Source organism: Melanotaenia boesemani, chromosome 12 (genome assembly GCF_017639745.1).
Source record: "Melanotaenia boesemani isolate fMelBoe1 chromosome 12, fMelBoe1.pri, whole genome shotgun sequence".
NCBI lineage: Eukaryota > Metazoa > Chordata > Actinopteri > Atheriniformes > Melanotaeniidae > Melanotaenia > Melanotaenia boesemani.
Genome location: NC_055693.1, coordinates 28,294,731 through 28,321,867, shown reverse-complemented (window position 1 = coordinate 28,321,867; position 27,137 = coordinate 28,294,731). Strand labels below are relative to the sequence as shown.

Below are 27,137 nucleotides of genomic sequence, written 5' to 3'. Positions count from 1 at the left end.
ATGAGCCGAGTTTTGTGTGTTCTTCATACAAATAGCAGGGGGTTCAAACATTGTGGGGATCCTGACATGTGATCTGAGCTACATGTCTTCATTCTGTCTTCTTCTTAGCTCAGATCACATGTTGTTGCTCTCTTCAAACTTGAGGCTTTCTTTGAACTTTCTGCAGTGATGTAATCACCCTAGCTTGCCTTGTTTTTTATGCCTCTTATGCACCAAACTGATGTGAAGAAGCTGCACCGACCAGAGACCCCCTGCTGGGTCTCCTTGCATTGCCAGCATCTGAACAAACAAAACGGTACTTGAACACACCACAAAGTCAATATCCAAATACCAGACAGGATGTACACCTGCAAGAAGAAGCAGCAAAATGTACGTTTATATAGTAAAGAAAAACAGAAGACCACGTAGATCATGAAAAAAATAAGACTGTTATCGAGTCTAAAATTGCAAGTTTGAGTCAAGTCTCAAGTCTTTTGATTGTGAGTCCAAGTCGAGTCTCAAGTCTACATCAGTGTTTCTCAGTCCAGGCACTTGGGACCCACTGCCCTGCATGTTTTAGAGCAGGGGTGTCCAAAGTCGGTCCTCGAGGGCTGCTGTCCTGCAGGTTTTCAATGTTTCCTGCTTCAACACACCTGACTCCAATTAAACAGATCCAACTGCCTATTAAGTTTTGCACAATGACTCATTAATTTGAGTCAGGTGGTTTTGGAGCAGGGACACATCGAAAACCTGCAGAATTGTGACCCTCGAGAACCGGAGCTGGACAGCCCTGGTTTAGAAGTCACCCTACTTTAACACATCTGAATATAATGGATCTTTAATTAACAGGCTTGCAAAGAACTTATTGAGGAAGCTCATTATTCTGAGTCAGGTTTGTTTGAGTAGGAACACATTTAAGACATGCTGGGCAGTGGGTCCTGAGGACCTGGACTGAGAAACACAGAGCTAAGATCCCCATTCTCCACCAACCTGAGCTGCAGACGATGCAGCAGGTGTCATGCGTCTCATCTCCTGACAGATCATTACCTCCCATCAGTACCAAAACTACAACATGGCCCGCGTGCCGGTCTGATGATCCCTTCAAGTTCATCTGCAGGAGAAAGCTGCTCTGCAGGCAAGAAGTCAGGTCTTTCTCACCGTTTCGGGCTGCTGCCTGTGTCAGCTGATATAACATCATGAACTTAATAAATGAGATTACTGGAAAACTCCCACGTTATAAATTCTGTGTGTTTAGGATTCTGTGAAATTATCAGAATTGTAAGCAATTCTTAAATTTCGAACGCTGATACGGCATCTAGTGGATTATATTTATGAGCCAGAGATTTTAAAACAACTATTGTGTATTTATGGTGTATTAATACACTCTTCTAATTAATAAATACCTTTTTATGGTTGACTAGGAGCTTTGTGTGTTGAGGAGAAGCTTGCTGTGCTGATTTAGGATCACATATCTGTATAATATAACATGAGATTTTTATCTGTTCATTAATTGATCATAACCAGGACCTACATAAAAATCTAAACATTCAGGAGAGTATTATCCTCCCTGCCGGTCACACTGATGTATGTAAGGTAGCAGAAGCAAAACTCAGGATGAATGCAGGAGTCGTTTGCAGTGTTACTTTGGGAGGCTTTTGAGTACACTTTTAGGTTTACAGGAAGTGATATGATTTCTGATGTCTTGATGTGGTTTTCCAAACAGTGCTGTCAGATGTATGGGAATCAGTTGTCAACCACAGCTTTCCGACCTTAAACTTTTTCATTCAAGTCTGAATTTCTCTTTCCAGTATTTTTCTGAGATGTAAGAGGCAGAGGACTTTTTAAACATCTCCTTTATTGCATTTCACTGCATAACAAAGCAGTTGTGATTAAATCTCAAACAACTCGGGGGAAATCCATTGTTTCAATTATTTCACCATTAAGCTTTAAATGTAAGCAAAAAGTTGCTTCATATTCAGTTTCATTTAAGTAGACAAACGTCCTTAAAATAGATTTTCAGTGCTTACTTTTCACATCGGTTTGTTTAACTCACAATTAGACTGAGGTTCTCTTGTTTTCCTTAAATGCCAAGAACAACAAAGACTCTTATCAGGAAGTGCTACAGGCCGTGCTCCTTCGAGGGTGTGCTCTTAAAATGAAGTACTAGTTTGCACTCCAGCCTATCTGCTGTTAGGTTCATAGGTCGCTGCCATCTCATGTTTATAAACACTGTCTTGTCTGCAGCACTGAAGCAGGTTTGTAACCATACTTAGTCTGCAGCCTCGCTCAGACTGCCATCATAGTCTTATTAGCCAGACTGAATTTCACGCACAACTCATCCAAGAAAAACTAGATTAAGGTGAGTAGTTTTGCTTGTAGTAATTATAAGTTTAAATGAAGTTGGTGTTCAATAGCCCGTCTGTTGTTTTTTTAATGATTTTTAGTAGTCATCATCTTTAATGCCGAATGTGAATAAGTTGGGTTTGTTGTTGCTTGTAAAGTCTTTTTATTTCGTCTAATTTCATTTCTAAGTCCTTCAAAGCATCAACTGCTTGTATAGAAATAGTTGGTCTTGTCTGGTGAGAGGGAGCTTCATTATGAGTTTATAGTCATCGGCTGATAAGGTGTTGATGTCGTGTGAACAATGATTAAGGCTTTAATCAATAAACAAGGGCTTTGTTCTCAGTTTGATGGACTTTTCCTCAAGCTTTTTCCTTCGTAAACCACTATTTGTTTGATGTGCAGAGGGTATGTACAGATATAATATAGAGCAATCGTTAGCTGGGAATCCAGGAGTCCTGATATTTGTCCAAGTGGCACGTTGTACTGTTGCAGAGGATAGTCTCCCTCCTCATTGTAGAAGCTGGACTGTAGACTCTGATACATCACAAACTCAAAAGCAGAAAGATGTGATGGAGCATCTGCAGGCCACGCTGGTCTAAGTCCTGTCCACGGACCTCCAGAGGACAACACAACGTCCCAGACAGTGTAGTCCTGTGCCCGGTCCTCACGGCAGGAATGAGACTTAGAAATATTAATCTGTTAACCAGCCACGTTTTTTTTATTTATTTTCTAAATCAATTTATTTGTTTACTTTTATTTATGTTTTATGTTATTATTATTTTTTAATCAATATTCAGTTGTATTTTTATTTTATTTGTCTTTTTTACAGTTTTTATTTTTATATTATTTATTGTTATTAATTTATTTAATATTTTATTTTATTTTATTCCAGTCTTTTCTCCCTAATTTTTACTGTATTTATTTTGTATGTATATAACTATTAAGGTGTTATGGGTTAAGAAATTGGTTTGGATGTTGTGGCTGATTTCTGTCCCTTATTTTCTTGGGTAAAGAACTTGTTCGATGTGTGAATCATGGTGTTTTTTGTTTTTTTTATCTTGTGCGGTTCTTGTGCTCTAATATTTATATGGCTTATTTTTCTCTTCCCTCCTCCAAGACTTTGTTTTGCTGTCTTGTGAGCATTCAGTTAGAAATCAATGCAGTTGTGTTTCGATGTTTTTACTGATCTGTTGTTATTAGTCATGACAGCTTTGAGGAAGATCTGTCATCTTTGTTTCTGTCTATAATCTGCACAAAACTGCTCAATTCTTTACCGTTGTGCAAGCTGCAAATCCAGCATAAACTTTGCGGGCAGCAGACAGCCAGAAGCCCATGTGTGTGTTTGTGTTAGTGTGGACACGCATTTCTCTGGTGTGTGCTGTACGCCATCATACCATTATCCTCCACTATTTCTCATCTGACCTCTCTTTATTTCCCTCTACTCCCACCCTTCACCGCCCACAGGCTTCACAAGAGGCCGTGTGAGGATCATTTGACTGGAATGATATTGCTGCTTCAGGCTTTTTTAAGTGGGAGAAAACAAGCAATTTGTTACTCAATCCTCAGTCGAGAGCTTCTTGTGCGCCAGAAAGCCTCGATTCACTCTTCTCAGATAAAGGTGCAGCAGCTTTGATTGTTGTGTTTGTCTGCGGGCTTGTTACCCTGATTCTCTGGTTAATTTCTTAAAATGATATTTCAGTTATTCTAAATCTTTTTAATGTGCTGTACATCGACGTGTCATGATGTTTGGATGCTCCTATCGGCCTCTGTAGGACCAAAGCCATCAATGAGACAAACCCAGCTGGATTTAACCTCTTCATCAAAAGGCTTATTTTTCTGGCTTCCATCTAAAATGACATGCTCCAAATAAAAGGAGTTAGGAACAAACTGCAAGTACTATGTCTAAATTTTGGTCTCCACAAACATTTGAATCTTGTAAGATTTTTTAGTAGTATTAGAATAAAGATATGTGTTACTGTATCACAGTAAATTCACCTGGAACAAAGTAGAAAATGTAAATGGTTATCTCCTAAAAGAAAAGGACATTATTTCAGTGAAAGGCAAAGGATGGCAGCTCAATTCATCTAGACGTTTTGCACATGTTTTACGCATGTAATTATCTCAGGAAGTTATCGACCGATACTGATGGACACCTCTATCAATGGAGGAGTCAGGAGAATCCAGGGATAGGTCCCAAATTCACCTTAGAAACACCATGAGGATCCAGAAAGAAATGAAACCCAAGATAGTCTATGATAGGAAGAGTAAATGCTATAAAACAACCTTTGTCGCCATGGAAACTAGCAGGACCTTCATGATTAATTTCAAACACAGGCAGAGTCAAAGATGAATGCATTAGCAAAGTTTTTTAGAGCTGGAATAAAACTTGCCACAAACACCAAAAGTACGACATGATTTAGGATTTTGGCTGCTAGCTTGCAGAGTTTTTGTCTCATAGTGATCAGACAGACATCTTTGTAATCAGCAGAGTCTCAGCTTTCATATGACACTTGTTATTGTGGTTTGCTTGTGGAGAAATGAGCAAAAGTTCTAAAATGGACAGTGCTGTTCTCGTGCTTTTGCTACGTGCCAATTTAATTGCTAGTGGTTTTAACTGTATTTCATTTGGTAAGCTTCATGTTAGGACTGCTGCTTCCTAGTGTGTGCAAACATCTTTTTTATTGCACACATCAAATCCAGTCAAACTTTATTTATAAAGCCCTTCTCTGGGCTCCAGACTAACATTTTTACGAGGAGCACAGTGGCTCCTAACGGAAATTTTTAGCAGCGAGAGCAGAAGATTTAGGGGCGCACACTGAAATCACCTTGCATAGCAAACATTCACATTTCCTCTAATTGTGTATTAGTGATAAATACTTGAACAATAAATTCAGAAATTACAATGTTTACAATTCACATTTTTTTTTGTGCAGCTGTTGACATAACATAAAAAAAAAGAAAAACATCTTACTTACAACACCACTACAAAACAAGTAGATATAGAACTTGTCAAATCAAATTAAATTAGATTTGATGATTTGATTTGATTTTCACTTTGTAGTCGAAGCAGAATCATCACCATCATCCCCCACAGGGCATGGTATGACTGCTCCATGTAGTTCCTGACAATAAACAGCTTCAGGGACTGATGCTCCTCTCCAGCCACTGTTCCCACTCCTCAGTAAGAAAAGGAGCTATTGGATGTCCTAAAAGTCACTAGAAGTCGCTAATTAGCATAATCAGCCTGGTACATATAGTTGTAATGGATGCTGCCATAAAGAGGGATGTCGTGGGAAAAAATCCTCCAGCAGCAGCTTTGTACGCTTCATTTGATTTGTCGCTAGTCACTTAAAAAAAAAACAAAAAAAAAACGCTAGAGGGGTCTGAAAACTCGCTAAATAAAGCGACAAAGTTGCAAAGTTGGCAACACTGAGGAATAATAAATTCCCGCAAGACCCGCCTCTTTCCACACATAAGCCAATCACAGTGGTCGTTTGTCCCCCGCTCACACGCACATTGGCTGTCGTCTTCTTCGTTGGTGTCCGTCTCCTTTTCTCGTATTGAGCTAGTTTGAGTCGGCAAACCAGCAGCTAGTTTGTGCATTACTGTGAACTACTGGGCTGAAGAGGGGAGCAGAAGTTTGTTAGTGACAAAATTAATTCAATTATAACTACTACAAGAAAAAGACCGGCAAATGTATTGGTCACAATTGGGCGAGTAGATGAAAAATTCACTCGCACTGTCTCACATTTTAGTCGCAAAATTGGCAATACAAAGTGCTTTACAAGATTTAAAAAAAATTTAAGCACAATTCAATTCATGCATATTAAAAACAAAATAAGCCTTTACACATCAAAACTGAATTACCTAAAAATTATCCCCCTCCCCCCCGTCCCCCCTGACTCTTTAACTTCTGTCTCGTGCTGCCTCATGTACAGGGGGCTCTCGACAAGAAAAAGTTAAATGATGGGATTGTTTAGCTCCATTTGCTGCTTTTTAATGTAAAAAAAAAATCATTAAAATTCTGTTTTTGCAGGGGACCAGAAGAGAGGGGACAATGCGAGTCCACGTGCACACAAAGTTCTGCTTCCTGTGTGTGCTCACCTTCCTCTTCCATCAGTGCAACCACTGCCGAGGAGAAGGACACGGCCATCAGCACGGTGGACATTCCCATGGTGACCACAGCAGCGCCCACAGCGATCTGCAGATCTCTGAGGCTCCGTACACGAGAGCCGCCACTGTGTCCTCAGAGTCCAGGAGTCATCAGAAGGAAGCACTGGAGGAAGAGCAGCAATTCTACATCCAGCAGCTGTTCAGCCGCTACGGTCAGAAGGACCGCTTAGATTTCCAGGGATTTCAGAACCTGCTGTTCAGCCTGGGTCTGGGAGAAGTGAAGGTGGTAGGTGTCGAACATGACGATCTGGGCCATGACCATGTAGCTCACCTCGACCTGCTGGATGTGCAGGAGGGGCTACACTCGCATTCGCCCTCAAAAGAAGGCCACCATCACGGGCATGATCATTCTCACCACACACCACGCTCCCACCGTCCACACACAGAACAACTTCCCACACAGTGCAGCCACACTACTGCTGCCAGTCCAGCTGCTGCTTCACCTGCTGAACACCACGATCATGGACATGATCATGACCAAACTAAGGCAGAAGACAGGGACCATAAACATCCTCATGGACATGTACAGGACGCACACGGTCACACACATGATGACGGACACAGACATGAGCAGGTTCAGGTGCCGGCTGATCACAAGGATCATGACCACAATGATCACACCAGTGACCATGAAGACCATAATGCTCATCTAGTAAATACAGGTACATTCATAACTCCCAACGACCATGAACAGCTGCCTTCCGCCCATTCAGAGCCGTCCCGGGCCCCTCAGTCCTCCCCTGCCCCAACAGTGAGTCGACCCAAGAGACCCAGAAAACCAAAAGCCAAAGGTCAACGAGGGTCGAACAGAACCCCTTCTGATAATCATGAACATGAGTACAGTCCCGATCATCATGACATACATGGCCACCGTAGTCCTCATAAAAACAAGAGGGAGGCTTTAGGGGGCTCTGTCACACCTGCTTTACCTGCTCTCCCCATACATCCAGGTGGACTGACACATCAGCGTGAGGAGGTAGGTCGACTTTAGATGTCAGGAAAAGTTGTTTGCTCTCTTTATAAATATGTATATTTGGAAATGGATGGTTAGATTTTTAATATAAAATAAAAATCTTATTGCATTTATGAAGAATTGGCAACTAAAATGTAAAAAATGTCAAACTGATGGGCTTGTTCAGTTTATTGATCAGTTCAATTATTTTTCCCTTTTGTTTTTACCCTCCTCCATCTTTCCTACTCCTTCTAGTGTTTAAACCTCACTCAGCTCCTCAACTACTACGGCTTGAACCCCAACGCGCTCATCTCCCCCAGCCAGTTCACATATCTGTGTCCCGCCTTGCTCTACCAGATAGACACTCGCGTCTGCATCCGCCATTACCATCAGATGGAGGTGGAGCAGGAAGCCCTGGAGCCTGTCAGTTCTGGTAAGAGCCAGGAGTCGATCTGGTCCATTTTAGCTGAAAGGGATGTTGAGAGTGTCGTATCTGTGTGTGGTCTATCTCACATTAAGGCTGTGGACAGCAGATATGTAAAAACTGCTATTAACATAGTCTCATTATACACTTCAGAGGCTCAGTTTGCTAAACGTACAGTGAGAAGAGCCTGACCTACTCAGGTACTCTGACCTTATCTTTTAACTCATTAGCCTCTCATCGCAGTTTGATTACAACACGTCCTGCTTGTTTGATCAAGAGATCATTGTTGTGTGCTGTAACTCTAATAGGCTAATGATTGGGTTATCATTGAGTATTACTCAGGGATTGATTAACTGGACTGAAAAAGTACACCATGAGAAGATAGGGAAACAATGATCTTACCTCTGGAAATGGATGGTTAGAGCCAAAGGGCAAAATCAGGATTGGACATTGTCGTCTTGACATCATCTCTGACACTGTGTTTCAGCCATGTTACACAGACTTGGTGTTAACTGTCTGATGCTGAAGAAACAAGGAGAAAAAATTCTTCAGTAGCTCTTAACTGCTTAACTTAGCTGCTGCTGTGTGTAAGACACAAACTTCTCACACTCTTCACTACCTCACAGTGGAAAGGAAAACAGAGCAAAGAAACCATGTAAAGCGCCGTTTTTAGGAAATCCTGCTACCCATTTATTGTTGCCCAAACTAATCAGCCTTCTGCTGCCGACACTATGCAGCTCTGCAGGGCTGCTGCACCACTTTTCATGAACTCAAATACAATCCTTGTATGTAATATAGTTTCATTTCTTTTGTCCAGTCCGGGGGGCTGCAGGTAAATAGAAAGCTAAGGAACCGACACACAGCAAATATTTAAGTCTGAGTGGGAATGTCAGTCGGACCCCTCCCCAGTGATATGCAGGTGATACACAGCAAAATGATTAATCTTGTTACATACAGATTTCTTTAATATTTCATATGAAAAATGGCTTAAATCAGAATCGCTTGAGCTCACCAAAGATTCCTCTCCACTACAATTTTCCCTTATAAAAATATTAGGTTTCTATGTTGGTTTGTTTATAGTCTGGGATAAAATGACTCTTCTTACAGCTTTGTTATAAAAATTACCTTTAATCTTTCAGTTTAAGCCCTGAATCAAAACCCAGAGATAAAAGAGACTGAAAGTTGAGCTGAGGTCAGCTCTGGGACATTATTGTTTCACCATTTACAAGACTTCAGATTATAAAATCATCTATATTAAAGTTAATGAGTTACAAGTGAAAGAAATAAATCTCATAAAGTCATAAAATGTTCATCCAAATCAAACTAGCATCTGTAATCAGCTTGTATGAGAAAAAAAAATCAAACCCTATAACTCAGCCATTGAAAATGAATGTTATAATCAGTCAGATCATGCTGTAATTTAGTGGTCATGTTCTGTATCATTGCTGCTTTGTAATTGTCTCAGTAGGAGAAAGTAGATGAAAGTTGTTGTAAACGAACAACATGGTGAGTGTGGGGTCATAAGATGTTTTACACAACCTGGTTTAATTTGAATCAGAGGTACAAAATGCACTTTTACTGACAGAAACTCAGCACAACTGAAAAAGATTTGCTCTTTAAAGTTGGGAGGGAATAAAGCAGCAGCCACTTAAGTTCAATTGAGCTAACTTTTAATTATCAAACACGCAAACTCTGCAGAAACCTGCATCATGTGCGTCTCAGGCAGCAGCGTGCCGCCGCTTACAACAGTCGTAAAAATGGTAATGATGATGAGGGAGACAGCACAAACAAGTCAAAGGGGCAGCGATAGCTCCTCATTAGTGGAAAACTAGAGGCGTTAGATTCTCAGAAACGGTGCACCAAGATTGGACCGTACCCATCACTGCACGCTGCAGAGCTGCCTCTCATCTACCTCCTGCTGGCCTTCACGGGGAGCTCAGAAAATGTGCTGTTCTTTCTCACCGGTTCCCACTCCCCCTCTTTTTGCACTGTGCCAATTAGGAGAACCTAAGCGACACCGTTGGCCATTTTTCTGAGCTATGGCTCACAGGAGATGCGTAATTGGAGAGAAACCACACACCAGTTGGTCTCCTTCTCCTCTCTTTTGTTCCTGTATCGCCACATTGAATCGCTCTGCTGCAAGCGCCGGCATACCTCCACGTCTGCAAACACACAGAGCCACAACTACACAGAGGTAATGAGATAGAGAAGTAGATGAGCTGCGTGAGTGTGAAGGACCTGCAGTGATGCGGTGATGGACTGTCTGGCTGATATGCAGCTACCTCTCAGGGTTGCGCGGCGTTCCACCTGATGGCGACTAATAAAAAAGCAGCCAGCTGTAAAACCTTGCTTTGTAAGGCAGATTGGAAACTAGGCAGTAACAGTGAAACGAGAAGTTTTTCTGTTTCTGAACTATAATGAGAAAATTAATCCACTTGTCCTGGTTGTCTTCATGACGATGCTCTGAACAAACTGGAGCTGAAGACGCTGAAACCAGTGACAACAGAAAAAGTACGATGGTCATGTGGACAGAAGCCGTTACTGAGGCGCATAACTTAAAATATCATCCTACCTTTTGTTGACCAACACATTCAGACAGAAGCACTACGAAGAGACCGAAACAGCAAAGCCAATCAAAGTGATGTGTTAGTTAGCACCACGGCCTCACAGTGAGAAGGTCGCTGCTTCGAGCCTGGACTGGAGGATGAACAGCGACCTTAATGTGTGGAGTAAGCATGCTCTCCTCATGTATACGTGAGTTGTCTCTGGGTCCAAAGACATGCATTTTGGGTTTTTTGGTCACTCTAAATTCTAGGAGTGCGTGTGCGCATGAGTGGTTGTTTTTCTCTGTGTTGGTGACCAGGGTGTAACCTGCCTGTCGCTTGCTAATTGCTGGGATAGGTGCTAGCTATCCTGCGACCCTGAATTGAAATAAGCATTATAGAAAATGATGAATGAGACCCAGTGCAACCTCTGACAGGTAAAGTAACAAATCATACGTCTACTGCGACTATGGACAGTCATCTGAGAGCCAAGAATCCATCCACAAAGGTCCATCCACAAATAAGTGATCCATGGCTAGCTTTGTCAGCACATGAGATTTGACGTTAGATGTGAGGAGTAAATAGTGGACCTCATCTCAAAGATGATAGCTAAAGATTCTTCTGAAATTAGAATTTGTTGAATTTACTGTCTCACCGAGAAACTTTACAAGACTAAAGAGGCTCTATGATGAGGAGAGCCATGAGGTAAGTTAAGAAGTGTTGAAAATCGGTTTCTCAACACAGATTTTTGTTGATGGATATACCTGCATGTGCTGCACATGAAATGGTAAAAATCCATTGTCACACACTTAAAGTAAAGAAACTAGAAGCTGTGACAAATTTCTCTCTTGCTGTACTGTCAAAATGTAAAATCTGGGAAGTAAATTAGTAACACACAGATCACAGGTAACAAAACAAAGGAAAACCAAGTGCAGAAAAACAACAAATACAACACGAACATCATCTAGAAATCATGTTATCATAGCTTCAGAAGAAACGAGTCGACTCCAACAGAGTGTTATTTTGAGCCGCAAATCTTCCAGATGCTAACGACAGACGTGTTCAGCATCAAGTTGCTTTAGTTGAAACAATTCTCTCAGGAGGAATTCTGGTCGCCTTACAAGAAGTTTTCTGGGATGTTTTTAATACTGCAGCTGGTAATGGTACAACAGCAGCCTAATTCAGTCCCTCTAAAGACCAGTCTGTCGACATGAAACATGTTTCTGGTCATCTAAAGCTACACCACCGGGGATGGATTACACGGGGAGAAGAAGTCTGGGTGCCTGTGGGGTTTTACACCTATTAACAGTTTTCCCTCTCTGGCTTTGTGTGGCCTTTATATAAATTTAACTCAATTACAGTTTGATAAATGTTGACCATTTAGAGAAAAATCTCTTTTTTTCAGTCAGTGAATAACATGAATAACCCACAGAGTCCTGCCTGCTCTTGCAGTACCTTGCACAACGATAATTGCTGAAAAGTACCGTTTTGTGAAACTCGCCTGAAGTGCCATCCCTGAAGTCAGTTGCCAGAAAGAGGCAGGTTTTACACACACACATTTTAGTAGTAGACCTTGTTGAGTCTGAATGTCATCAGAGCATCAGCGAGCATGGCTGCATCACACGCAGCACCAGCTTTGCTGTGACATTGAATTTCATCCTACATTAAACATTTTGGATGAAAAGAAACTTTTCCCTCTGTTTCGCTGAGTTTTGAGATGCACCCCAGTCTGACAGTTTAAATGATCGCGCAGCTTTTTCCACTCCTTTCACGTCTCGTGTCTGATGGCTGCGGCCTTGTATGAAAAATGAGGAGGGTGAAATTCTGCTGAAATGTCACATCATGTTTTTTGCTTTAGGCGTCATATGTCATCACATTAGATTGACAGCCTCTGAAGAAAAGTTTCTCATCTTTTGATGTCAAACCTAAATGGTTGTAGTCTATAGCAAAAAAACGAGTCTTTCTGTTCCAATTTTTTGTATGTGGACCTGCTGTCATATCAGTTTAGAAAGTCCTCCAGAAACTTACTTTTGGTTCCCGTCTCCAGTGTGGGTCTGGCTCTGGGGCTTTGTGTCCATCACTATCATCAGCCTGCTGTCTCTGCTTGGCGTCGTACTCGTGCCCATTCTCAAACAATCCTGCTTCAAGTTCCTGCTCACCTTCCTAGTGGCGCTGGCTGTGGGCACGCTCAGTGGTGACGCTCTCCTTCACCTACTGCCTCATGTGAGTATGCACACACACTTCTCCAGAACACACCTTTAGTGATGTGTTAAATTCCACTGTTGCCACTTGTTGGCAACTTCACAGTTTAGGTTGATTGTATAATCTGTTATATTTTCCTGTGTATGTCTGGAGGTGTCAGGCTGTTTGAAACACTTCACTTCAGATATAAAAAGAGTATAAATTCAATAAAAAAATATGTATTGTAGTTTGATTACAATAAATTAAAACTGAATATTTGGAAATTTGTCAACCTCCATCAATTAGGACATTATTATATATAACACAGTTTTAGAAATGTTATCTGAAATCAGACTGGATGATACCACTTAAATTTTAATTTAAATTTGAAGCCACATAGCATTTATATAAAAAATAAAATATCAAAATGATATCTAACACTAACCAATTACCATTATACGTCTATACGTCCATGAGTGACATACCATGTTGTAGTGTTTTTGTATTTGTATAGCTGTTATTCACAACAACGTCATCTCAGGGCACTTTACATATAATCAATTTTAGCCAGTTCTTAATAAATAATAGTCCAGTTATGGAAAACCAACAGATTGCATTGACCTTGACTTTGATCCAGTCCTGAGCAGTGGATGAGGCGACAGTGGAAAGCAAAAGCTCCCTTTTAACAGGAAGGAAAAACCTCCGGCAGAACCCGGCTCAGAGGACAGCAAAGAGAGACCAACTATTACTGCAACTTTTAGCCAGGAAGACCTGCTGAGAGAAGAGAAATACATTAATGATGATGAAGATGAGGAGCAGAGAGAAGAAAATGAAGTGCTCAGTGCATCATGAGATGTCCCTCTGCAGCCTAGGCTTATGGCAGCAAAACTAAGGGATGACTAGACCACCCATAACTATAAGACTTATCAAAAAGAAGGTTTTAAACCTGATCTCAAAGGCAGAGAGGCTGTCTGCCTCCTGAACCCAAACAGGGAGCTGGTTCCATAAGAGAGAGGCCTAATAGCCGAAGGCTCCGCCTCCCATAGTACTCTCAGACTCTAGGAACCACAAGTAAACCTGCAGTCTGAGAGAGAATTGCTCTCTTGGGTATATGTGGAACTATGCGATCTTTGATATGCAATAAAGCCTGGAGAGCTTTATATGTCAGGAGAAGGATTTTAAATTCTATCCTAGATTTAACAGGGAGCCAATGAAGAGAAACTAAAACTGGATAAATATGACTATGCTAGTTCTCATCAGAACCCTCACTGCAGCATTTTGGACATTTGGGACAGAACAAGGAATAAGGAATTTCAGTAATCCAATCTGGAAGTAACGAAAGCATGGACTAGTTTTTTGTATCATTCAGAGTTGTCTCTAATTTAGGATGTCCCTAATTTTTTAAATATTATCTAGGTGGAAGAAGGCAGTTCAAGTAACCTGTTTAATATGTGAGCCAAAGGACAAATCCTGGTCAAAAATAACTCCTTCCTCACTGTAGTACTTGAAGCCAAATTAATGCCATACAGATTAATTTCGTAACTAGACAATTTTGTCCTGAGCTTTTCAGGTTAAAAGTTTTTCAGGTTTTTTGGATGTTGGGAAAGATCTAAAAAATAAACACTGCAAAAACTAAATCAATTCCACAGAAGGATCTAACCTACTCTTATCAAAAATGCTAAAATTTAAAGACCCTGATCACTTCAAGACAGCCTGAATTATGTTTAGAGACAACAGACCAACCACTGCTAAGCAACACCCAGATTATTTTCCTCAGACAGATAAGACAGACGTCATGACCTGCGATGAACCTACATGCCTAACAAACCTGTAAGGAACAATGTAAACATTTTACAGGGCCTACTGCTTTGTGGCTGAGTTGCTGTTGTTCCCAGTCACATGATTAGCCTGCACAGTCCTGGCCTCAACCCGCTAGAACACCTTTGGGATGAACTAGAGCGGAGGCTGAGAGCCAGGCCTTCTCGTCCAACATCAGCATCTGACCTCACAAATGCGCTTCTGCTCAAAAATTCCTCGTCACACTCGTCTGATATATGTCTGATGATGATGTCTGATACAAAACTGTTGTTTTTGTGTTTCATTTCATTTGATTGGTTTTACATGAAAAACATATAATAGAATTCAGAGTCATCATTGTGACCTCCATCTAATTATAAATGATTAATAAAAACACTAACATGTCAACAATCTGCGGCGCCTGTCTTCCACCTGGTGGTTTTTGTCAGGTCACATATTACACATCTAAAGGTAGGAGATGTTTTCCAGGTGCATTTTCTTTAACTATATTGCATAAAATGCCCTTCACACTACAACTGCAGCTAGTTAATTAAATGCTCTAACACAAAAATAAATAAATGTAGGCACCTGGGGAACAGACAGGACTGAAAAATCACCATCCAATCACTCTAACCGTCCCGATCTAAAAGATTGGTTGGTGATATGTCTATCTAACTCAACTGCCATTTGTTCCTCCCTCCTCAACCCCTGTGCGCATACCCCGCTTCATGCACGACTTGAGCACTCTCAGAGGCTTGGAGCACTAACCAGAGCTTAGCTAGCTTAGTACATCAAAATACGGTACCCACTTAAACATAAGGGACGTTATGATGTCAGGTATTTTCTTACCTGTGAATGACCCATTAGGAAAACGTTAGCGAAGGTTAGCGTATCAATGCTAACCAGTGCTTGTGAACAAGTATTGCGTGTGTCTGTGCTTCGGAGGCGTGGCTTCAGGGGGAAGTCTGAAGAAAGGGCTTTGGACTTTTGAATTGAGTATTTTCTAAATGTAGCTTGTTTGAACCATTTTTCCAGGATTTTCTACCCTACCTTAAAACCATCGGAGCTAAATCTCCTGGAGACCAGAAACGTCTTAAGTTTGTAACCCTGACTTACAAGAAAGCCTGTCATACTGATGTTTAAGTCTCCTGAAAACAGATGTAGGACTCGGCTCAGTCTGAAGATTTCCACCAGTATTTATTCTGTGAAGGTTATCAACCCAGAGACTGATTTCCAGGAAAGGACAAAGTAGGAGAAATATCATCCAGAGAGTAATGGTCTCAGTACCAGTGGTATTTCTGGATTTTTGTGTTTGTGCTTAATAAAAAAATACATATAAAATAAAAAATATGAAAACAATTGAAACCTGAAATTAGCTTTTAAATTGTGAGAATTTAAACAAAATAACACATTTTCCATTTTTCTTTGTTATTAACAGTGTGACTGAACATGTAAATGTTTTGTGTAGAAGTGTCATTTTGCAGCATTTTGGAAGAATCTCTGTACCGATCAATATGCGAGTCACATCTGATCCTCGGTCCTCTGTTCCTCCTCCTGTCTACAGTCTCAAGGGCAGCATGACCACAGCCAGCACAAGACCAGCCACGACACTGATCTGGTAACAGCTTTTGATGGTGTGTGGAAAGGGCTGACAGCACTGGCCGGCATCTACCTCCTCTTCATCATCGAACACTGTATTGGCATGTTTAAGCACTACAAAGACCAGAAGGTTAGATCAGCATGGACCAGCTGTTAATGATGGACCAGTACTTCTCACTAACACTGGATTATTTGTTTTCCTTAACTTTAGTTTTTGTTGAGACTCTTTGTGATGTAAAATTGTCTAATTTCTCCCAGGGTTTGAAGAAAATGAGCAAAGAGGGAAATATTGGCAGGAAGTTGTCAGATCACAAGTTAAACCGGCGCTCAGATGCAGAGTGGCTGCACCTGAAGCCGCTCAGCGAAGGTAAGGGCTGTTCAGACTTCACACTAGTCGCTTTCTGTCTGGAGCTGTCGCTGAAGCACCTCTCTCATCCAGACCCAGACAGCACAGCTGTCTGCTGCGAAAGTGGACACAACGACACCCAGCTCACAGAGCTCCAGACACCCGACTCCCCCACTAACAAGACGCCGCTGGCACCAGCAAACCCCCAGCAAGACCAGCAGTCGCCCACCAAGGAGAATGGCCGTAAAGCCAAGCTTCACGGTCATAGCCATTCGCACGGACACGGTCACTCCCACGGAGGAAACTGCCACTCAGACCAGGAGATGAAGGACGCCGGTATAGCCAGCATCGCCTGGATGGTCATCATGGGAGACGGCATGCACAACTTCAGTGACGGCCTCGCTATTGGTAACCAGATCGACACTGTTACAGAACATCATGCAGGGATCATGGCTCTAAGTCCACTCGTGGGAAAATGCTTTGTTAATGTGGGAATGAAATTCTCCTTAAGCGTGTGCTTATTTTACATATTAACATCTACCACAGTTTTCTAAACCACACCTGACATGCCCACGCTGCCAGGCACAGAGACTAGAAAAAATGGGAGATAAAATTTTTAAAACTGATACTGGTGTTGCTTAGGGGTGTTGAATTTAATCATTTCTACGATGCATCGCAATGCAGACAACAGCTCAGCAGATCCAAGGCTGAATCAGTGTCCTTCACTTAGGGCTGCACAATTATGACCGAAATAATAATTATGATTATTTTGATCAATATTGCAATCATGATTATTAATCACGATCATTCACCGTGTTTGGAAAAACATGTACTTTTATTGCACCAATTATAAACAAACTATGTATACAAACAACAATTTTAGTGAAAAATTAAACTTTAAATTAGAATAGATTATAAATAATGCAAAAAAAAAAATACAGTTACCATTAATTTTTGAGAAGTTAATGTAAATTATGGGGCTACAAAAGACGCTACATTAAGAGCTAAGCAGGAGCCAAAAGAGCTGAACATCCCATCACTAGTATAAAGAAAAAAAGAAAAGACAACATAAAAATGTTTAGAACAGCAAAAAATAATAAAATTAAATTCTTCAGTCAATATGTTTTTTAAGTTTAATTTTATTAAGTGCAACATGTCACAACACTTAACTTTTTAAATATTTATGTCCACACACTTCATTAATAAACATTAATATCTGACGGTAAGCCAGTGCAGGAACAGCCAGCAGCAGTTATGTACGTTTCATTTTCAGCTTGGTCATGAAACAGAGACGATCATCTCCTGCTCTGAATGCAGCTCTGCCGCATGAAGAAGCCTCTTCTGTGTGCTTTGGACGGGGAAGGGGTCGGTGCAGCACCCAGTCCTCATTGAAGAGTAAACTATACGCTCTTTCATGTCAGTCTCCAAAAGTCTCCAATATCACCAGAAAAAGTTGCTAGATTTGTCACTAGTCGCTCTTTTGAAAATAGGTCGCTAGAGGCGATTGAAAACTCTCTAAATATTTGTCGCTAAGTTGGCAACACAACTAGCTGCCGACTGTAAAAGGGGTGCACCCTTGTTCTTTAGGCAGCTTAACGAAGCCTTGGCCTTGCATTTGCCCCCTGATGGTTGGCAGACTACTGGTTGAAAATGTGTGTGATCAGAGATGCATGCAGCAGAGCCGCATTTTGAATATAAATATTGTTGACGATCAGGTTCATTTAATTGTGGCCACCAAAATCGTGATCACGATCAAAATCCGATTAATTGTGCAGCCCTACCTTCACTTGGGAAAATTGTAAAACTAACAAGCATACAGAAAATAGATCAGTATCTCACTGGCAATACATTCAATGTCTTAGTGAAATCACATAACTTTACACATGAAAATAGATAAAAACCACTAAGTTAGCTTAAGGCTAATGTCTATGTAAAATACCATTGGCAAGCTAGAGGTTAGCATGCACAAACGGACCAAAGGGATTTAAACAACTTTGTCTATCAACAAATTACCGCAACAATATTCTCTGTGTCAAGTTACAAACTGAAGAGACCGCTTACAGGCAAATGTTCTTTGACCATAAAATATGAAAAACATCTTCCATATTTTGTGTGACCTGACTACAAAAAGACTGAAGGGACAAAACACACAGCTTTACTGTAAGAAATCTCGCGACTAGAGGGCTGCTTAACCATTTTTGAAAACAGGGAAACAGTATAGTAATGCTGCTTGATGCAATGGAAAAAAAAGTTCAATAAATGAAGTTGAAAATAACATAATTGTTTACATGTTTACGTTTGTCAATATATCTGACGGCTTGAATTAACTGATATAAAATAGCAATGTGCAGCGATAAAGAAAATTGAGGATTTAACACATTGCGATGCACTTTTTCATCATTGCGATGAAAAGGTAAGCCACATAAATTTAATAAGTAAAAAAGAAAGTTGATTATCTGAAATAAAAACCCAGCAGCTGCTTCCTGGATCAGAAAACCTCCATGTTTATACATGGGACACTTTGGAAAGTGTCATGCAGTATTGTTTACTTTATAGTTCAAGTAAAGTAAATGATTTTAAATATTACCTCTCTTAGTTATTTTATAACATCGTCTGCTTTTTTCCTTCTTTGTGTAAAAAATAACCAGATATTTAACTGGAGATTAAACCCTGTCACATTAAGCTGTGGCAGAAGTTTTACTCAGAACTCATTCCAGACCTTTAAAAAGCTACGATTTTTCTTAGTTTTATTAAAAGCAAACTGTCCAGCGAGGACATTTATTCAGCTTTTGTTGAGGGTTTATGTTTTGCTTTTAATTTAGAGCATTGCAAAACAAAATGTTGAGATCCAAATTACATTACTACACAATTTAAATATAATTCAGAGAAATAACTGAGGTTGCGATGCATTTCATAGTTCGTAAAGGTTCAGATATCATGACACCATTTACTACCATCAAATTTTGTCCTGCAAAACTTACAGCTGCTCACTGCTTAGAAAAGGTTATTTAGATTGATGTCAACTTCATGTTTCTACCGTAAATATAAAGCTAGGTAGCCAGTTAGCCTAGCTTAGCTTTAAAACTAGAACTAACTAGCCTGTTTCTTTCCAGATGTAACTAAATAAGTATTTATGGTTATTGTATAAATAGGTCTGTACATAAACCAGAGTGTAGAAATGACTGCTGTTGCTGAAAGGTAAGATGTTTCCCATCCTGGTGGATTTTACTGCAAGATTCAAATTTTACTATTATTATTATTATTATCATCATCATCATCTGGGTCGTTAGGTTCTTTGTTTCTTTCCAACTCTGGAAACTCTTCTTTTCTCTGCAGGTGCAGCGTTCAGTGCGAACCTGACAGGTGGCATCAGTACATCAGTGGCTGTTTTCTGCCATGAATTACCTCATGAACTTGGTAAGTGGAACAAGATGGTAGAGAATAATAAAAAAAACTCCTCTTCTGTTAAAGTCAAGCTAAAAGCTGTTTAGTGACGACTTTTCTGTTTGTTCACATGGTAACATTCAGTGTGTAAATCAGTATGAATGCTTTTCACTACTCAGATGTCTAACATGCATCTCTGAGCGAGGATGAGGGCCACTCCTGGTTCACACAGTTCAGTCAGACGAGAAGACTGAAGAGCTGCTGGTGTTTTTATTTGTCTTCCCTCCGAGGACGTTTTTGATTCAGACGTGTTTTTATTTGCTCCACCAGGCTGTCGCTGTCTGTGGTTTATAGTGAGAGAAAAAGGTGTTTAGAGTGTGTCACATGTGCTTGATGAAAAGAGTCGTGTGTGAGGCACTGTGTTATAATCCGGCTGCTCCCCCTTGTGTTGATCAACCAGATCTTGCCCTCTTACTGCTGTCTTCAGGAGAAAAATAAGGAAATATGTGATGAGAGGAGATGAAAGATGTTTTATTTCATCCAGCTGTGTCGGTAATAGCAGCTTTATAGAACAAGACTGAGAAGCTTTGATTCACTCAGCTGTAGTTGAGTTTCCAGATGGCTAACTGCAGCACCGAAGTCTCATCTCAAAGTACATCTGAAGATCCTCGGGCTCCATGTCTTCATCTGTGTGCAATTTCCGTTGATTCTGCACTCGTGCTTCAGCAGCACTTGCCGCCACGCTCTCACCTCGTCAGGCCACTTGTCAGACAAACCCAGCAGAGCGCCTCTCAGCTCCTCCTGAACACAAAAGCCATCCCCCGACTGGCATCTGGGTGGAAAAATATGATGATTTGAGGGTTCTTTAACCACCCAGAGTGAAGCTAATTGGCAATGATGGGTGTGTTAATTGCGGTAGATGAGGCGGCGACAGGCGTGTCTGAGTGTCTGACGGATTGGAACCAGGGAGGCAGGAAATAGGGAAGCAAGTTGAAGAGGGGGAAATGCCACTGAAGTGAGGTGTGTGCAGACTTCACTCTTTTCGTCACTGCTGATTGATGGATGAGAGCAGAGTGGTAATATATTCATTGTGGTAATTAGCAAGGAAAAGAGGCCGCTTGTTACACGGTGCAGGAAATGTAGGCCACCCCTCTTCTTAGTATTCATCTCCTTCTCCAAATCCAGGGCGTTTCCGCTGAGACTTGGGCCGCTCCCCGCATTTGGCCCGGCAATGATTGAAGAGGGTAGAGAGGCTACAGCATGCATGTGTAATCATAGGCATTTCACAAGGGAGTTAAGATACATTTCTTGGAGAGTGCAGCTCTGTTTTTAACCTACGTGAAGACAGATAAGGGTGGCGGATATTTGGAGGGAGATTGTTTAGAGCAAGTCAGAATAGACTGAAGACAATAATAAAGAACATTGTGACATATCTGTGCTTTTCACAGAGAAATTTATATACAGCAGAGTGAACTTCAGGTTGGATTTTGGAGTAATGGTGTTTAAATGAGTGTCCTCTTCCTGACAGGTGACTTTGCCGTGTTGCTAAAAGCCGGGATGACAGTGAAACAGGCCATTGTCTACAATCTGCTGTCCGCCCTCATGGCCTACGTCGGCATGCTGATTGGCACAGCTGTCGGCCAGTACACGCACAACGTTACCAACTGGATCTTCGCCATCACGGCCGGCATGTTTCTTTATGTGGCTCTGGTGGATATGGTAAGTTAGAGCAGTGTTTTACCGTCTCTGAAAGCGTCTCTGATTCTGACCCCCGGTTGCATTGTGTCTCACAGCTGCCAGAGATGCTTCATGGGGACAGTGAAGAGCACAAGCGCTGCCACGTAGGACACTTTATCCTGCAGAACCTGGGCATGCTGACCGGGTTCAGTATCATGTTGCTAATTGCCATCTTTGAAGACCGCATTGTTTTTGATTTTGGCTTTTAACCAAGGAGAGAGGAGGTGAAGGGGAGAGCTGGATGCATCAGTATTGTTCTTCTTGGCCTTAACATGTTTTGTTTGCAATGTAACGGCCCCGTCCTGCATGCAACGTGAGTCTCTCTCATGGCTTGTGCCCCCATTCCAAACATGCAGCGGTGACTTCTGCATATCTGTGACTCTGCTTAGTGAAGCTCCCCCACCACAAATTCTCTGCTCCCGTGAAGCATAAAAAAAAACGCAAACAGGATTCACCCCCTGCTCCCAACCTGTAAACGAGCCACTCGAGCTGCAGACAGTAAGGAGGTACAGGGTGCATGTTCCTGCAAAGAAGCAGCTGTCATGGCCCAGCAGCTCACCGCCTATCCATCACCGCCTGTCGTTGGTGTGCTGTTGTCGTGTCGTCCCTCTTCTCTCTGTGCTGTGTCCTGTCATCCATGCCTCTCACATCTGTTATGTGTGTTCCACCTGCCATCCATCATCACCTTTTGATGTCATCACGCTGCGTATCAAACACCTCTGTGCCAAGGCCCGGCCACTGGAGCAGCTCCACAGCTGCACCGCAGACCCTCACGTTGTCCTCAAAGAGACGCACAGCTCAATTTAGCTAGCAGCTATTACCCAGAAGAAAACCTTTAGCTTGTGTTGCTTCACTTGCACAGAGACGACAGCTTCTGAGCTGCAGTCTCAAAGTAGAAATGAGTTGCCCTAACCGTACCTGGGAGTTTCTTTTTGTTTGTTTTGTTGCCTATTTCTATATGTCTTGGGAAAAATTAGATGCTAAGAGCTGATGTTAACATAGCTGCCAAAGCCTTTGTAAATTCGTGTTTAGATATCAGTGTTTTTCAGTGTTTGTTTTTTTTTAAAAAAGAAATTACATATCATTAATGTCTGACCAAGTTTTTGTCGTGTTTTTGACAATCTGTAGTGAAATATTCATGTGAAGCTTCTGTTGTTTTTCTTTGTGAGAATTAACAGCTCTATACTGTGAATGCAGATAAACTAAAGTGCTGTAGGTAACTAGTCATTTAGGGTGCCTGGATCGAACCGTCGAGCGGGAGGTTCCGTTGTCTCATCCATGCAGATTTTAGCTAATGCTAACAGTTAAAAGTACAACGATTAAAGATTAAAGTGACTTCCTGACAGTCTGAAACGTTTAAACTTCCATCTGCAGGTTGTCAGATAATAGCACAAAGATTATCTCTCAGCATTATTTTGTATTTTAGAAACATTCCTTTGTTTCTGGGAGTTAATATTAGTCACTGAGCCCAAAGTGACCAGAGAGGATTTTCAGTGGCTGGTGTTTGACCCCCCCCCCCGACATTCCACATGCTAAGCTACATTATGTAGCTTCAGCCACTGGAGCATACACACAGGTATGTGTGTGACTTCATTAATCCTGTCACTGTGTGACATCCATCATCTGTGTCTTAACTGGCTGTAAATCATCGTCGGTCTCATTGAACTGGTGCCATTGATGGGACTGAGTCATGCATGAAGCATGAAAGAAGCGACTGACATTGTGTTCAGTGTAAAATTTTTTCCTTCCTCTGCAAAGTTGAAATGTTGAAAACCTTTGTTACCTTTTGAACGACACTGTGAGGATCATGGGCAATTCCTTGGGATAAAGTGTGACTGGTGTTATTAGCCTGTTTTTGTTATCTAAATGCTACGATGCACATGACCCATGTCTTTGTGTTGTCTTTTTACAGGCATTTTATCATTTCATGTCAGACGACACTGCTGCAGGAGCTGAATGTCTTTTCTTTTTAAAAATCAAATCTATCAATGTCTTTTTGATTTATGAGTTCACTTTGACTCAGTGTTATTAACAATATTCATGTTGCTTTTGGTTTGTTGAAGATTAAATATAATGCCCCGAAGAGAAAAAGTTCCTCACTGCTTGATAAAAACAGGAAGCCCATGATCATTGTTGCTTTGTTAGATGTGTATTTGTTCAGTAAAATGCAAAATGTGGCATCTCTGCCTGTCTGTGCATTCCCCCCATTGCAAAAGGAAAATAAACGATAAAAAGATTCTGGACTTCTAATTCTGATTTTGTTATAATAAGATGACAGCAGCTGTAAACCGACATCAGCACAGCACACTGCTGCTTCCTAAAGATGGCAACATGTAGAGGTTTGAGTTCTACACTTATTTTACTGAGATTAGAAGATGAACTGGTGTCTGTGTGGCAGGACGTTAAAGATGAAATGTTATGTCTGCATATTTTAGTTCCATTCATAGTGGAAGAAAAGAGAACCATGAAAAAGATTAAAACCTCGTCCTCCAAGAAGCTGCCAAACAGTGATGTTTACAACGAAGATGGTTGGACAGTAGCTGGTTTATAAGTTAAGTTAACACAAACAAAAGTCAAACTGAAAAGTTAAAAAAATCTCCAAAGCTGCTTTAATCCATGCAGCAGTCCTGAAATGTCCTGGAGATGTTTGATTCAGAACGTGTGCTCTGAGATGGACCGTAACACAAGAGAAGCTGATCCAACATCTGAGAATCTCGCATGCCTACCGCTGGTGGTATAAAGTAAAAGTTATGCCTCAGTTTTTGCAGCTTCATGACCTGAACATGACAGTCTGACCTGAGAGCAGCCAGGAAGCAAGACAGCCATCCTCCCGCAACTAGAGGCTTCAAGTGAAAATTCCCCAAATCAAGAACTAAAAAGACTCGTAGCCAGATACATAAAGCATTTATAAGCTGCAATATTTAGGTTGTTACTGACCATGTAGCAGACCAAATTTTTTGCTTTGATCCTATTTCTTTTTGAAACAAGAGAAATGCTTTATATTTATGCCTTTTGGAAATTAGGCCATTTTCGACTTGCTTAGCTTTGCAAAACAGAAGTTTTGATCAAGCTAAACTTTTCTATGTTTCTGTAAATAACAAAGCACCATTTACAAACCAAATATAGAAAGCACAGCTGAGTTACTGCGTTAGAACTGTCATACTGCGGTTTGCTGTATCATGAAATTATCTGTATCATCTACCTGCGTTGCATTCCCGTAGGTGCCAGAAAGACCAGAGAAGTCTGCATGCGTGCAGGCGTCTTGGACTCTATTTAATGACATGTCAGAGCTGTAAACCGAGCAGGAACTAAAAGCAGAGCTGGCAGAGCAGAGCGACTCCTCTTCTGATCCAGTGCTCAACTGGGATGTCGGAGTTGAGCGTCATGGTGATGATTATTGGTGGAGTGTCCGGTGGTGGAAAGGGGGCCTCACTGCTCGCTCGTCTCATCCTTAGAGGAATGTCCTGCCAGAGAAACAAAGCAGGGCATCACTTTCATGCTTTTTTTTCTTTTCTTTTCATACATTTTTGGCTGGTGGAGGGATTGAGCATGCTTCAGCTGCAGGATAAATGGTTCAAGGGTCAGGATGCAGAGATCACTGCATGAAGCTGTGGAAGCTAACCTGGATCTCTTTGTTATCAAAAGACTTACAAATTGGAACTTTGGGGACAAACTTCTGAAACAATAGCATTAACAAGGAAGAGGCCCCTCGAGCTATTAAGCAGTCTTGGTTATGCAAAAGGGATAAACTGGGCCACTCAAAAGGGGGGGGAAAAAAAAAAACATGAGCACAAAAAGCTGGAGAAGTTCTCATCTGGTTCCATAGCGGCGTCTCAGCAGATATTTGCATTTCAAAGCCTGCCTCTGTTGTATTTGTGGTTTTTCCCTTTTTTTATTTTTTTATTTCACCCCACACAAATAAACACATTTTTAATTAAGTTCCGCTCTTGTCAAAAACTGATTCTGTTAATAACTTGCCCTGAATTGTCTGAATATTAAAAAAGTCAGTGTTGTGCATTATTCATGGATTCTGAACAGATTGTGGAGAAGAGAGAACAGAAGGCGGGGGGACAAGAAAAAAAACTGAAGGAAAACTTGATCAGTCGCTCTCAGCCTCTGCTTTCCATCTCTGTCAGCCTGCTTTCATATACGACATCAAGCTGTGTTAATTAATAAAAGGATAGGAAGCGAAGGAAGAGCGTCCTGCAGGCAGAATGAATAGTGCTGGAGTCGAGTCCAAAGAACGAGGAGCTGAGCATCCTCATGGGTGAAGCAGCAACTACAGTTAAATGGCTGTTCTCTTTCTCACAATACTGCAGTCTATTTAGAAAAAAATTGGAAAATCTAATGCAGAAGGGCCTTTCGTTAACCCACCAATGATGGAGTCTATCCCATTTTAAAGAATCTGCCCAGTGTTCTGGCAACCAGAGATTTACAGAAGCAAAAATCAATAATCCTCCTCCCCTCAAGCCTTATGTAAGAATATACAGGATTATGCAACAAGAGCTTTTTGATTAGTTGCCTGCAGTGTTTTTGCTGTACAATACAAATTCAATACCCCAACAATAAACCACATTAGTGCCCACACAGGTGTCAAATCCCAAAGCTATGAGATAAACTGTAAACCTTCCTCCTTTCAGTTAAAAAATATAAGTTTCGTTCTCAAATGTGCAATTAAAATCACACATTTCCAGTCTTAACTTGTTTATACTGGAGCTTAATGTTTAAATATGAGGACAACGGTGCTCATTGTCTTCCCTCGAAGGCATTCATGTGAAACGGCGCAGGAACAGTGGAGAAAAAAAAAAGAAAATGGGAGCTTGAAAGTCAAATTAGTAACTCCAGGGGCACAAATGCATATAACTGTATTTTTATGATGAAAACTGTGCTTGTGTACAAATAGCAGCAAAGTGCATAAACATTCTTTTCACCAGATGTGTGAAGCTGTGGGGACTGTGGTTCTCTTTTTAAATCTCAATTATTGAGAAAATATAAGCATATGAACAGGCCTGATTTCCACCCCTGATTTTCATTATGATTGGATGTGGACGCAGCCGTTATTAGTCTTTTGCATATAAAGCACTGTTTGCACCGTGACTGAGCAGCAACAGGAGAGCAGAAGCCCAGATTTACAGATATGTAAAACTGGGATGGTCAACAGTAAAGGAAAAAAAAATTAAACCTGTTTCAATTTAAGATTTCAAATCTGGATCATAATAAAAAATAAAAAGCTGAATGGGAAAAAAGTAAAAGAAACTATAACAAAGATCAGAGCAAAACATCCTGAAAGAAAATAAGAATGAGAGGCTAAAATGTGGATTATCATCAGAGCTACAGGAAAACGACACATCTGCTTTAGCCTGTATGTTAGAGATTTAAACTGCTCTTAAATAAATGTAATGTGGTGTGAGCCAAATTCCTTTAAAAGTAGTTTTATTTCTGCATATGGCACCAGATTTTCTGTCTTCTTTTGAACTTAAAGGGCAACTACCAAGCAGCAGCCTCCACCTGTAAATGTGAAGCTTATGCGGAAGTGCAAAAAAATTGCAGTTCACCCCTCATCCGCTAGGGGCTGGCTCCAAAACACAGCAAATCCCCATAGACTCCCATGTTAAAAAGACCAACTTCACAGCAGAAATAAACATGTTTAAAGCCTGGTACAAAAATCCATTTTAGGAT

At 41.0% G+C, this 27,137-nt stretch overlaps 1 protein-coding gene across 1 annotated transcript in view; it reads left to right on the top strand.

Annotated features, from left to right (window-relative positions):
* slc39a10 (solute carrier family 39 member 10) overlaps window positions 1-22,521 on the top strand; it is a 34,490-nt gene extending 11,969 nt beyond the window's left edge. Inside the window, exons 2-10 of the mRNA XM_042002073.1 lie at window positions 6,359-7,471; window positions 7,703-7,880; window positions 12,462-12,637; window positions 15,957-16,121; window positions 16,250-16,358; window positions 16,431-16,745; window positions 19,674-19,754; window positions 21,250-21,440; window positions 21,515-22,521. Of these exons, the coding sequence (XP_041858007.1) occupies window positions 6,380-7,471; window positions 7,703-7,880; window positions 12,462-12,637; window positions 15,957-16,121; window positions 16,250-16,358; window positions 16,431-16,745; window positions 19,674-19,754; window positions 21,250-21,440; window positions 21,515-21,667 (2,460 nt within the window). The 5' untranslated portion in view covers window positions 6,359-6,379 and the 3' untranslated portion in view covers window positions 21,668-22,521. The remainder of the gene's footprint in view (window positions 1-6,358; window positions 7,472-7,702; window positions 7,881-12,461; window positions 12,638-15,956; window positions 16,122-16,249; window positions 16,359-16,430; window positions 16,746-19,673; window positions 19,755-21,249; window positions 21,441-21,514) is intronic.
* The last annotated feature ends 4,616 nt before the right edge of the window (window positions 22,522-27,137 follow it).